The sequence below is a fragment of the Saccostrea cucullata genome, unplaced genomic scaffold (genome assembly GCF_032062105.1).
Source record: "Saccostrea cucullata isolate Sc308-1 unplaced genomic scaffold, CSIRO_AGI_Scuc_v1 ctg11963, whole genome shotgun sequence".
In the NCBI taxonomy this organism is placed as follows: domain Eukaryota; kingdom Metazoa; phylum Mollusca; class Bivalvia; order Ostreida; family Ostreidae; genus Saccostrea; species Saccostrea cuccullata.
In genome coordinates, this window is record NW_026922627.1 from 6,468 (window position 1) to 20,075 (window position 13,608).

At 33.9% G+C, this 13,608-nt stretch overlaps 1 protein-coding gene across 1 annotated transcript; it reads left to right on the forward strand.

The window, feature by feature from the left end:
- Positions 1–232: 232 nt before the first annotated feature.
- On the forward strand, positions 233–13,586 carry LOC134262101 (uncharacterized; the record flags this gene model as incomplete). Its single annotated transcript, XM_062744491.1, has 5 exons — positions 233–295; positions 10,746–10,982; positions 12,695–12,931; positions 13,033–13,170; positions 13,446–13,586. Coding segments are annotated over exons 1-5 (808 nt in total), but the record flags the coding sequence as incomplete, so codon positions are not given.
- Positions 13,587–13,608: the final 22 nt, after the last annotated feature.

Genomic DNA, 13,608 nt, shown 5'->3' on the forward strand with positions numbered 1-13,608 from the left:
TCTTTTTATATGTGAGAGAGAAAATATGACGTAATGCTTGACAAAATATTATAACTAAAATAATGTCTGCTTGAGAGATCGTTCTAAGCCAGTATTTATACTTTTTATAGTTTTACATGAGGTTAAACAAACAAATTGTAAAACTTCCTTTTAAATAATCTCTTACGTTAATATGCTTATCTAAAGCCATTCATACAGTGGCTTTTATACTTCCTTCTATGTAACTATTAACTTGTGCAAATGGAGATTTTGATTTTTTTGTTGCTCATGCACACATTTCCAACAAACGGGTATGGTAAGTCTTTTACATGGTAAAAAAAATCTCTATTGTTTGAGGACATGACTACTGTATACAAGATTGAATGTGTCTTACGCTCGTGTATTGTAGTTTGTCTTTCATCTTACCCCCCGTTCGCACATATACGCCGCTTCTACTACGATCAAAGTGTGGTCAAAAGCGTGGCCGATCGTGACAAATCGCAGGAGGAACGTCGTGGGGTCGTCAGAAACGTAGTATGATCGCAGTAGGGTCTTCATGATCGGAGAGCTCTACGCTCTCACCACGCTTATTTTTAACATGTTCAAAACAAGCGTGGTGAGATCGTGGCCAATAAGAATCGGGGTGAAGTCGTAAAAAGGGCGTAGTAGAAGCGCCGTAATCGTACAAGCAGCGCGGAAGCATCGTAGAGAGATCTTCATGATCGTAGTAAAAGCGCCGTGAGAGCGTAGGAATTTACCAAGCACGCTCATACAACGCTCCCTCTACGTTCGTACTACGTTCTCACTACGATCCCTCTACGTTCCTGAAGATCCTACGAAGACCTACAATGACCTTACGCCGATCATATCACGACCTATCAGACAGGAGTTTGTTCTTATACCGTTGATTTTTAACCAATCATCATCTGTTAACTACATGTAAAGGGTGACCATATACTTAATGATCATTTACAATTGAGCATTTTCACATCTTGTTACAGTTATAATAATTGAAAATTCCCTAAACCATGTGGTAAAGGCCGAAAAAAAACTGCGGTCGCAAAATATGTATTGACATCGCTAAAATTGTACTACAAAAATCTGCAGTTTCAAGATATATTTACATCATCACCAAAATCGTACTAGAAGCGTAATGCAATCGTAATATGATCGGCACCAACGTAGCGACATCGCGGTACAGTGATCTAGGTCTGTGAAGCGTCGTAGTATGGTCTTCAATGTCGTAGTGGCAGCGTAGCGTAAACGCACTAAACACGGCTGCTTGTCGGCAACGGTCTGCGTAACATCGTAGTAGAAGCTTGTTAGCAGCGCGTTTGACGTAGGGACATCGTAGTAAGGTCGTAACGAAGACCATAATTTGCCAAATTGCTCTATTTTGACGCCGATCGGCTGCGATCTGCCCCGATCTAAAAAAAAAAATTCAGATCGTGGTTTGATCGGGATGATCGCCGTAGAGTCGCAGCTCTGTGTGAACGGGGGGTTAGGTACGACCACACTTGCCTCTGGAGCTGTATAATACTTTCGTTAATTAACATGAAAACACACGAATATTTGCCTCTGTAAATATAAAACTGATTATGGCATATACACTTATTTCTGATGTCAGTACATTTTTTTATTTCTTTTTAGTGTCTTTTAAACGGAGAAATGAAACAAAGATTGTTTAAAAACATCATATTTTAAAACAACCTTCCTTTATTTTTTTACTTTTATTCTGAAAAAGATATGTCAACAAACACACCGATAACAAGAAATGGAATTCAGGCTATGCGACCAAATGCATTTCAAATTCCAGTGATAAAATATGAAATGTTTCTGATCTCTGTACATCTTCTTTTTCTTTTTAGTGTCTTTTAAACGGAGAAATAACACAAAGATTGTAAAAAAAAAAACATTACATTTAAACCACTCCTCCTTTATTCTTTAAATCAGAAGTTAATTCTGAAAATGATTTTTAAACAAATACATCGATAACAAGATAATGAATATTGGTTATGCGACCAAATGCATTTCATAATCCAGTGATAAATTAAATATGGAAAACTTTAAATCTTTGATCATGTCTATTTAATTAAAATTTAACGTTCACTGTAACTATATGATTTATGAGGCCCTTAAATATTTATTTAGTTTAGGATTTGAACTTTATCGTATGAATGGTTAGTAAACTGGTATTATACAACTAAGCTAAGAGGAATCTATTTCCATCTATATATATTTATATATATATTTTTTATTTTTCTTATATTAAAAAAATCCATAGGATAAATGTATGTATGTTTGTTTTTTTTTAAATATCAATGGTTCTTGCCCACAAGAATAGCGATAATCTGTCTGAAAATGAGAAGGTTACCTTTTTATTGAGGCTTCTTGATTCTGATTATTCTACAGTTAATATTATATTGTTTCAGAGGTAATTAATTCATGTCATTTTGTTGAAAAAAAAAATGAAACGTTTCCTTATTTCCTTATCATTACTTTTTTTTTTATTTCTAAGTAAATATTTGCCATAATGCAAAAAATCAGACTGAATTTGCTAGAAATTCTTGTTAATAATGGGGTTTATCCAATATGGATAAACCTGGTTATTTCGTGCAGCTTAATGTTTTACATGCAAAGATAGATAACTCTTAGTTTATTAACATTGAACGTCATAAATCATCGGGCTCGGTGCTTAAAAAATTCTTGATATTTCTTGTATGCGCATGTCTTCTAGAATATTCCTTTTGAATCTGTAAATTGAACGAAGCAGACGCAAAGATTTTTTAAAAGAATTAATCGATCATCATCTGCTGATTTATTGTCAAATACAAGTAAATATGTTACGTGTATCAAGAGCTTCGAAGGCCAGAAGACCTTATTTCAGAGAAATCACTGTTCTGAACATGATGTCGCCATTGTCGAGCAGGCACCTGACTCAGAGTCACTGTAACTTCCTTAGTTTACCTGTTACCTGCTAATCCAGCTCAACATAATCGAGGTACAGTTTAATTTGACCCAAATCCTTTTATTAATTATCATATTTTTAATTTTTACGAATTTCCATACAATGCAACATTCAAATGACGTCATATTTGTTATCAAGGGGAACCCTATGCATGTTTTTCACAAAATATGACACCTTTTTTCCACCATTGCTATTTGCCAAAACCAATATCGAGTGTTTTGTGTATTTCTGCACATTTGGGAATTTGCCTAAATCTAATGCACGTGTATCCGTCGTGGTTTAAACCAGAATTACAAACTTGCTTTAAAAAACCAAGACCCTGCATAAATAGTCTATAAACTATCCATCTAGGCTTCACATAGTAATAATTTGGGATTTCCATCGTTCGTTATGTTTTCTACGGTGATCTAGTAATGCCATTTTTATATAATTTTCAATGAAAATATCGGGGTTTGTTAATAAAAAAAAATCGTCCCATTACATGTACATAAACATTTAATTTCTTTAAATATACACTAAATTATACATGTACATAGAATTAATTTTTTAATAATTGAATTAATCGAATAATTAAACGTTTAACAATATTTTGTTTTTCTAAACGACTCCCAAAATGATTAAATAAATAAATAAAAATAAGGTATTCTAGACTTATTGATTTGTAATTAATATTAATTTTATTTCTTGGGAATTTTAATTGTAGGACACGTCACACCATTTCCTAGTCGTGTATGGCAGATATAATCTATAAAATTAATGCACTTCAATTTTATTTAGATAGTTCAATGGTTACGTGTGGTGTTTAGTAAACATTGGTCTTGCCCACATTGACCGGTTGACTGGCCTGAGGAGTAATGCAGGGATATCGCCTTCCTAGAAATTGTATCTGTTGTACTAAGGATTATGATCTGGGCTGAAAGTTTAAATTAAATTAAAAAAAAAACCAAAAAAAAAAAAAAAAAAACAACTTCATATTGACAATTTTTCTTTGGTTTATAGCAATTTAATCACAAATCATCCAAAAAAAGAATTATGGCATTAGTCGGGATGTTAGTGATGCAGATTTTTTAAGTTTAATGTACATTTAAAAGCAACATATACAAGGTATATTATAAAATAATGATAATAAATAAATTCCATATACTATTTCTCGGTTTATGTGGACCAGGTTTCATTACAGTACCTTTTCCCTCCATGTACATGTACCTATTCAGTTTTGCATCTAACTATTTAGGAGCCAGCTGTAGCCAGTCTCCTTCAAACTGGTGTATCTCAAAATACAGAAAGCAAAAGTCTTTTTTCAATTTCAGGCAACAGGTATCATTTCAGCAGATCTGGTCCCCTCCTTTTGATCATATGATTAATTTTATAGCATATATATGTCAGAGTATTATGGCTTTTCTACCGTCAAATGTTATTTATCAGGAATCAGTTTTGTCATCAACTTGCATGGTTGACAGAATCCAATCTATTCATTTATTATTAATAAGATATGGGTTGGTTACAAGAGATGTAGCTAATGCGTCTCAGGATACAAGAAAACTATTATATTACCTATGTTGGATAACATTGTCAGTGTTTTGCCAGATTTGTGTTCTGATTTTGAAGCTGCTTTATTTAAGTCTGCTTTTACATGATTTTGAAGCTGCTTTATTTAAGTTTGCTTTTACATGATTTTGAAGCGGCTTTATTTAAGTCTGCTTTTACATGAGCTTTCTTTGCATTACTAAAAGTGAGTAAAATAGTGGCTTTGGGTATCAAGCATATAATTGTCTCTTGTGATACCATTTAAGTTTTTTGTTACAACATTTTAGACTGGCCAAACTGGTTCGGGAACATGTTTGCATTTTGAAAAATATTACAATATGATTGTTTCAATCTTTGCAGAATTTTGCTGTATTATGTACAAATATTGATAGGGCGTCTCAATTTTCACATTTAAACTCAAAACCCTTATCCCAATATCAGTTTCCGTCCATCTTAAGGTATTCAATGTATAATGAAGGGATTTTCGACAATTTTAGATAAAGATAAAAGTGAAATGAACCAAAATTCGCTAGAAATAACATGTACAGAGACGGTCATTTTGCACATTGAAAGTTTCTAAGAGTTACCTGGCCTTGATTAAAAAAAAAAAATTATTTATCTAAATTTCTTCGGTATTATTCACTTTATATCATATTTTAATAAACAAACAAACGCATATTTTTATCAAGAGATAATACTCGGATTAGTTTGAAATTCAGATTACTTCTTAAAATATCTTTCAAACACATATGCGCTGTCCATAGACTTTAATACATGTATTAAAATCAAGGTGCAATTAATTGGTTAGTAATCAACATGTAAATTCCTTGTTGGAACATTTTTGTTTGACAACATCTTCAAATTATGACTAAAATATTGCCGACTTGGCGTAGAACAATAAAAATTAATCAATCAAAATATTTTGCTACCATGATTTAAAATATTGGACTATTTATTTCTTAGGTACAAAATATGGTCGTTATACATTGTATAAACTTTAAACAAAGCTTTGCAGTTTTTGAATATTCAGTCAACTGAAGTTAAGACGTACTGATTTTTCACATTGGGGTTGCAACCCACTTGTATACAAAAGTGTTTACAGAGGAAAACATTACGCAGATCGGAAGGTGGCAGTTGGGCGCCAGGGCTGTGTATTGAGCAAAATTGAAAAAAAATTAGATACGATACGATACAATAATTTTTTTTTCCAAAGATATATGCGATATATTGGATTCTATTACAAGTCAATCATAAAAGGCTTATAAATCATTTAACGTATGAATTTCATAAAAATTAAGTGTTTCATTGTCATTACAACTTACACCTCAAATTAAAACTTTTAATGACTATCAAATCAAAACTTTTAATGACTGTAAAATCAACATTTTAAATTAAAATTGTCTATGCTTTAGTAATAATTCTAAAAACTGTGTTATTGCCTTAAAAAATTGAATGATTATTTAACAGATTTAATTAGTGAAATATGATCTTTGGTGATGGAAGTTCCAATCTTTTTAACAGAATTAGAAGAAAAAATGCCTGTCCGATACGTATTGGAAGTAAATTTTCGATACGATATGTTTCTTGTATATTGATACGTATCGATAAATTGATAAAACCCTACAGTCAGCAGCCTGCAAATCTTACATAAGACCATTGTTGTAAATTTACCTTCTGTTTATATATATATGTTTTATATTATGACACAACTTTGCAATTCAAATATTGCTTTGACATTTACTTAGTATTCCCACAAACTTTCATTACATATATGGTCACATATTTTGCCTCAAAATAATTGATAAATTGCCTTGCAAATTTAGAATGACAGAAGTGTAGACATAGGATTAATAGTGCATGTGCTACATTTGTGGTAAGTAAGTTTAAGGGTCGTGGTGCATCAATCAGTTATCCACATATTAGGACGCATTGATTGCAAGGGAGATACTGGAGTTTTTCAGATTTGGGAAACAATTTTATTTATACTTTGAGAAATGATATCAATTGTGTAATTTTGTTTTGTGAACATTTCTGCGATGCTTGTCATGAGCCCCATTGTGTGCGAGTTGCACATTTATCATTTTCAATGCAATTTGCATTAATTTTCAAATTTCAATCTTAAGGCGCAATTTGTGCCTTTCACTTACCAATTTGGTTATTTGGTGCGATTTGTACCTAATTTGTGCACGATTTGTGCTTTTATTGTTGATCTAGGTGCCAATTTTAGTTTGAGACGGATGGGTCATGCGACTATGTCCCTTGACCCATTTGGCTTAATACATATATTTTGGTACGATTTGTACCTAATTTGTGCACGATTTGTGCTGTTGTTACTTTGGGCCGCAAAATTGCCGCTCCAATTTTAGTTTGTGGCGGATGGGTCACGTGACTTTGTCCCTTGACCCATTTGGCATAATTTTGCAAAGAATGCTGTCTCCGGGGGGTACTGTTTTTTCCAGACTCCTTGGATCAAGGTGGTAATTCTCTTGCTCATCATCTATATTCATTTACCTATGCTGCCATATAATCATAATGATCGGCGCATACATTGTGTTATATCTAATTTATTATTAAATGGCCATGACAAGCACGCCAAAACAAATAAAGTCTTCTTTTTATTGACTGTATTTTCAGACTTCGTAAACCTTTTACTGGGGTTAATCTGATCAAGTTTGTTTCTGTTATTGTCTTGGTCCAATGTCACGAAATAATGGGGTTTATCCAATATGGATAAACCTGGTTATTTCGTGCAGCTTAATGTTTTACATGCAAAGATAGATAACTCTTAGTTTATTAACATTGAACGTCATAAATCATCGGGCTCGGTGCTTAAAAAATTCTTGATATTTCTTGTATGCGCATGTCTTCTAGAATATTCCTTTTGAATCTGTAAATTGAACGAAGCAGACGCAAAGATTTTTTTAAACCCACCCTCCCTCCCCTTAATTTTATATTTTACCCCCCTTTAGCACCTCTGCCATTCTTCTAATGCATTTTCATTACAACTGTTTTTTTTCCGGTTGCTTTTTCGTTTTCTTTTAATTTCTCGTTTCAGCGTCATGGCATGGATCGAATCTTGAATAGGATCCACCAGCTTGTTGATGTGCTTTGCGGACCTTCGATGTTGATGTGCTTTGCGGACCTTCAATGTTCCAGTTGCGTGTGGCTATTGACTTTGTTAGGCATAATTTTGCAAAGAATGCTGTCTCCGGGGGGTACTGTTTTTTCCAGACTCCTTGGATCAAGGTGGTAATTCTCTTGCTCATCATCTATATTCATTTACCTATGCTGCCATATAATCATAATGATCGGCGCATACATTGTGTTATATCTAATTTATTATTAAATGGCCATGACAAGCACGCCAAAACAAATAAAGTCTTCTTTTTATTGACTGTATTTTCAGACTTCGTAAACCTTTTACTGGGGTTAATCTGATCAAGTTTGTTTCTGTTATTGTCTTGGTCCAATGTCACGAAATAATGGGGTTTATCCAATATGGATAAACCTGGTTATTTCGTGCAGCTTAATGTTTTACATGCAAAGATAGATAACTCTTAGTTTATTAACATTGAACGTCATAAATCATCGGGCTCGGTGCTTAAAAAATTCTTGATATTTCTTGTATGCGCATGTCTTCTAGAATATTCCTTTTGAATCTGTAAATTGAACGAAGCAGACGCAAAGATTTTTTTAAACCCACCCTCCCTCCCCTTAATTTTATATTTTACCCCCCTTTAGCACCTCTGCCATTCTTCTAATGCATTTTCATTACAACTGTTTTTTTTCCGGTTGCTTTTTCGTTTTCTTTTAATTTCTCGTTTCAGCGTCATGGCATGGATCGAATCTTGAATAGGATCCACCAGCTTGTTGATGTGCTTTGCGGACCTTCGATGTTGATGTGCTTTGCGGACCTTCAATGTTCCAGTTGCGTGTGGCTATTGACTTTGTTAGGCATAATTTTGCAAAGAATGCTGTCTCCGGGGGGTACTGTTTTTTCCAGACTCCTTGGATCAAGGTGGTAATTCTCTTGCTCATCATCTATATTCATTTACCTATGCTGCCATATAATCATAATGATCGGCGCATACATTGTGTTATATCTAATTTATTATTAAATGGCCATGACAAGCACGCCAAAACAAATAAAGTCTTCTTTTTATTGACTGTATTTTCAGACTTCGTAAACCTTTTACTGGGGTTAATCTGATCAAGTTTGTTTCTGTTATTGTCTTGGTCCAATGTCACGAAATAACCATAAATATGTATTTTAGCAAACATAAAGACTTGAAAAACACTTGAAGAAATGTTTTTAAAAAGTATCTTTTTTTTATTTTCTATCCCCTTCATGAAAAGTTTGCAAAAAATCGACTGGCTAAATACAGGGTTATTTGAACTGAACTTAATAAAGGGGGAACATTATCAAAGTAAAATATAGATGCCATTTTTTCGCATCAGGGTTGAAATTTGACAGTTTTTGCAAAGTGTTGCAGAAGTGTTCCATGAAAGAAGGATATGGAGATTACGAACAGTATTTAATATCAAAGTCCATAAAACAATACAAAATAGGAGCAGAGCGAACACGGACCTCCAAAACATCAAAAGTGGGATCAGGTGTCATGGAGGAGTGATCATCCCCTGCTGACAGGTCACATCCGCCGTGTGCTCCTTGTCATGATCGGGAAAGTGAAAGTTGCGGGTACTTCGGATGTGACCTTAAAAACCGAGGCCCCGTGTCTGCGGCAGGCGTTAGCACAATAAAGCTCACTGCTCAATGGCCCTGATTGCCGAGTAAAGGTCAAAATTTGAAACCTTTTACCGGCATAATTGATTTAATTAATACATTGAAAAATCGCTGTTTCATGTCGATGTTTTATAGTTCATTGGAAACACTTAAAATATCTCTTTGCTTTTTTGGTACTTTCTCATGACCTAACACTTCAAAGAAGATTACGGTATATTACCCAATCAATGGGACAAACAAATTTCACAATAGCTTGGTTAATTGATATATTGATAAAAACCAAAAAAGCAAAGTTTTGATATGTTCAGGGAAGCACTGATTCATGAAAGATTCGTTTATTTCATCGGAACAAGGGGGCGCTTGGGAGGGGGGGCTTAGACCCCCCTCAATTTGTTTTTCAAAAAAATACTTAGTACATGTATAGACATTGAACATTGCTTCGTAGGTTTACCCCCCCCCGTTTCCAAAGACACATCCCAGTATAGGTTAAAAATGGGGAAAGTAGTGGTTTTTGAGAAAAAGAGCTTGGTACTGAAGTTCGTATCTACCTCCTCCCCTCCCGCCGAAAGAGGATTTTCGTGTTTGGGAAATGGACATTTCCCTGTTTTGCTTGTCAGGTTTTTTGTGCATATATATAAAAAATGTTATACTTATCTCCCCCTTTAAATTTGCTTCTGATGCCAATGTACTTGACATAAAATGTTATTAATAGAGATAAAGTACATGTATCAAAACATGTTGACAACGGTACATTCCAATCATTATCTTACTAGAGTACATGTAGTAGCAAAAACACCCAAAGCCTATATTGTCTGCTACATTTATTACTGTTTCACAGTGAAAGGATATCTTAAAATTGAACAATCATTTCTATCGCAAAGTTACAGCAGGCCTTTTGAAACATTCCTAGATACTCTTACAAAATATTCTTAGACAAACGCGAAATTTAAAATCAAGTTAAAAAACTTAAAAGTTTAAGTTTTATGCAATTATCTTTTTATCTCTCATTCATGTAAAATGAATATTTACATTCCGATCACTCTGCTGCACAGAATTTTTAATTATTTTAGATATAGATTCTTCATCTGAATTCGAAAACATTGACACATATTCTCAAACGTTTGTAATGGTTCATAATGAATACATCTCAGAGATTCAATTTCCCTATCAAAAATGGTAAAACAATAAACAATGACATATACATGACATATGAAGATAACAAACAGTAGTCAAGATAAAGATCCATATAACGATATTAAACAGGAGCAGAGGAAACACGGACCTCCAAAACATCGGAGGAGGGATCAGGTGCAATGGAGGAATGAGAATCCCCAAGCAATTAGTATGAGAAACGTTGTTGTAGTTGCTGACAAGATCATTGTATCGCCCAAAGAACTTAACGAAATGATTATTTTCAACGAGACTGCTGAATTTCTTCAAAATAAAATTTTCTTAACTTGCAGAGACCAATTTCTATTCTTCATCTCCTTCAGACTGCTTTAAATAGTATATTTCTATATCTTATAGATAATTTATCAGAGAGTAAAAATTCAATGCAGAGTTCAACGTGGGCGTGTAGTCCTACAAACTGCCAGATGTATGCAGCAAACAACGCAGTTGATGGAGACATCAATACATGTGTAAGAACAAGTATGATTGGTACGACTTCTGTGGACAAAACTGTGTGGTGGAGAGTGGACCTTGGTGACATAAAGAGCATCTACAGTATCAGGATACAATTTAAAGACTATGGACAGCAATTCCGTATGTAGCGATTATATAACTTAAAAAGTAAAGAACATCAGTTTTTGTACGAAAGCCAAAAGGCTTATTCTAGTTTTGAAATACGAGGTTGGAAAAATCGAGTAAATGGAGCTCTTAAAAGCTTTGTTTTATTAATATTCAAAGGAAAATAAATGTCATATCAAACGTAAACTATTAGAGAATTTTTTCTCCGTCTTTTTGAAAAAGATCAATAAAAGCTCAGTATAGAAAAAATAAAGGCAATGATATAAAATACGAGGATTGATCAAAAAGTTCGTGGAATTCCGTTCAAACATTTTATCGTGATTTGATGAAAGCAAACAACAGGCATATTTATAATAAAGAGTCATAATGCAACAACATTAGAAAAATTCACCACTTTCCAATTACAAATAAGGTCACAAGAGTTTTCTAAAATTGTGAAACTTGGAGGATACCTCGACGTTACGCCAAGTTTGATATGTCAAATCACGTTATAGAAGCATCTCACCCTAATGTCCAATTCGAAGACGTAATTCTACAAAATGCTGTCCTATTCTCCTTTTTTCCAAAGAAAAGCCCGGGTATCCTCTCGCACCAACTTCTCTTCATTTTTCACTCGTATTTCAAAATGCTCCCCATCTTTCCATATGATGTTCCAATTTCAGCAGCAATGTCAAGAACAGTACGTCAGTTGACAACATCCATTAATGCTATTAATTTGTCTAGTGGGGTTAACTCTTAAATGTAATACAGAGCTTCTAAAAGGCGGCCACACCTTCAATCAACGTCCATGGCAGTTCTATTTTTCTTAAATTTCTTTTGCCACTGGGAAACCAGTAACTTAATTCATTTCCACCCAGCCTTCTTCAATAATATACGCGTTTAAGACAGAATGATCCCAGGATTTTCACATAACGTATGACTTGACTGAATTTTGACGTTGTCTAACATCTTAAAGATGAACAATAAGTCACCAACTAATACATAATTATATAATATAATGGCGTATATTGGACATTTTACGTGTTGCACCTGCGCGCAAAATGACCTTCGTTCCTCACATCTACATATTAGCATACCTATTAGCCCTAAAAGGTTTCAAGTCCATTGAATAAGCATTTTTTTAGAACACGCGCGGACAAAAGAGTACCAGAGAAGAAATGAGAAGGAGTTACATCAAATTGTTATACCTTTGTTCCTATAAATATGTACGAAAACAGTCTAATATTTCCAATGTTTAACTGAGCGGACATAGATCCAGAGAAATCAATGTTGGACCGCTGAGTGAGATGTTGGACTGGTCGGTGAGATGTAGGACCGCTGACGTCACAGAATGCATGGGGCTTAATTTCATTTTCTTCCGTGGTGTTCGTCTGTGACAGACCTGATGTTATATCATGGAAGGCAGTACAATATACATGTGTGTAAAAAAAAAATTAAATCAAATGAAAGGTATAACAAAACATTTATTGACTGATTTTTCGGGCAAAACGCATTCTGTCGGACCCTCAAACCAAACTGTCTGCCTTCGGCCTCACGGCCTGAGTTTGGTTCTTGGGACCAACAAAACGTATGTTGCCTTCGAACTTAGTCAATAAATGTATAATGTTCCTCAACTCTGTTAGGGAAACATAAAATGGTATACACAATGCATAATGAGCATCATATAATTATAATATTTTTTAATGTTGTACATGTAAAACACATTAAGTTGCTATTTAAACTTTCAGATAATCGTCAAAGAGGAAGATTGGCGGGTTTTTCTCTATATGTTTCGAACACATCAGAAATCAATAACAGTTATTTGTGTTACCACAACGGACCAGAATTACCTCCTCTAGATAATATCAATATCTGCACCATGCATGGACGTTATGTCACATTTTACAATGAAAGAAATGAGACATCATATCCTGTCGGTTTCGAGAATACCATCATAACAGAGTTATGTGAAGTTAACGTCATGGGTAATATTTACTATCATTAATAAAAGTTCTTTATTACAAGTAATATTGATTTTATGCAATGTAAATACATTTAATAAATATCTTTTGTTTTGTTTTACAAGGCTGTGAAAACGATGGATTTTATGGTCAAAACTGTGATCTTACATGTCCTCTTCACTGCCAGGAAGGAAGATGTCATATAATAAATGGAACCTGTCTTGGTTGTGCAGCTGGCTGGATCGGAGATTTCTGTAACCAAAGTAAAAATCAAAATCTCCTGCTCCAGAATTATGAGACATGTCACGTTTTTCAATCATTTATAAATTTATTTTCTATTGTAAAACGACATTTGAAGATTTAAATAATTGTAAATGTGAGGCAATTAAAACAAATCAAATACAATATAATTTCTATCAAGATTAATCTTATTTGACACAGATTGAGGTTGTTATTCTTGAGTTCAATTGCAGAAAAAATCATTTTATTTTAAAATGTAAAGGAAAACTTTTAAATATTTCATAATATTTAAAATTAGCTTGCATGGTTGGATATTATGGTATGGAGTGTAAAGCAAAGTGTACAGGTCATTGTCTTGGTGGTGCTTCCTGTAATCATATAAGTGGAAAATGTGAACATGGATGCGAAGAGGGATGGATGACACCCACTTGTGATCAACGTATGTACATGTTTGTGCATTG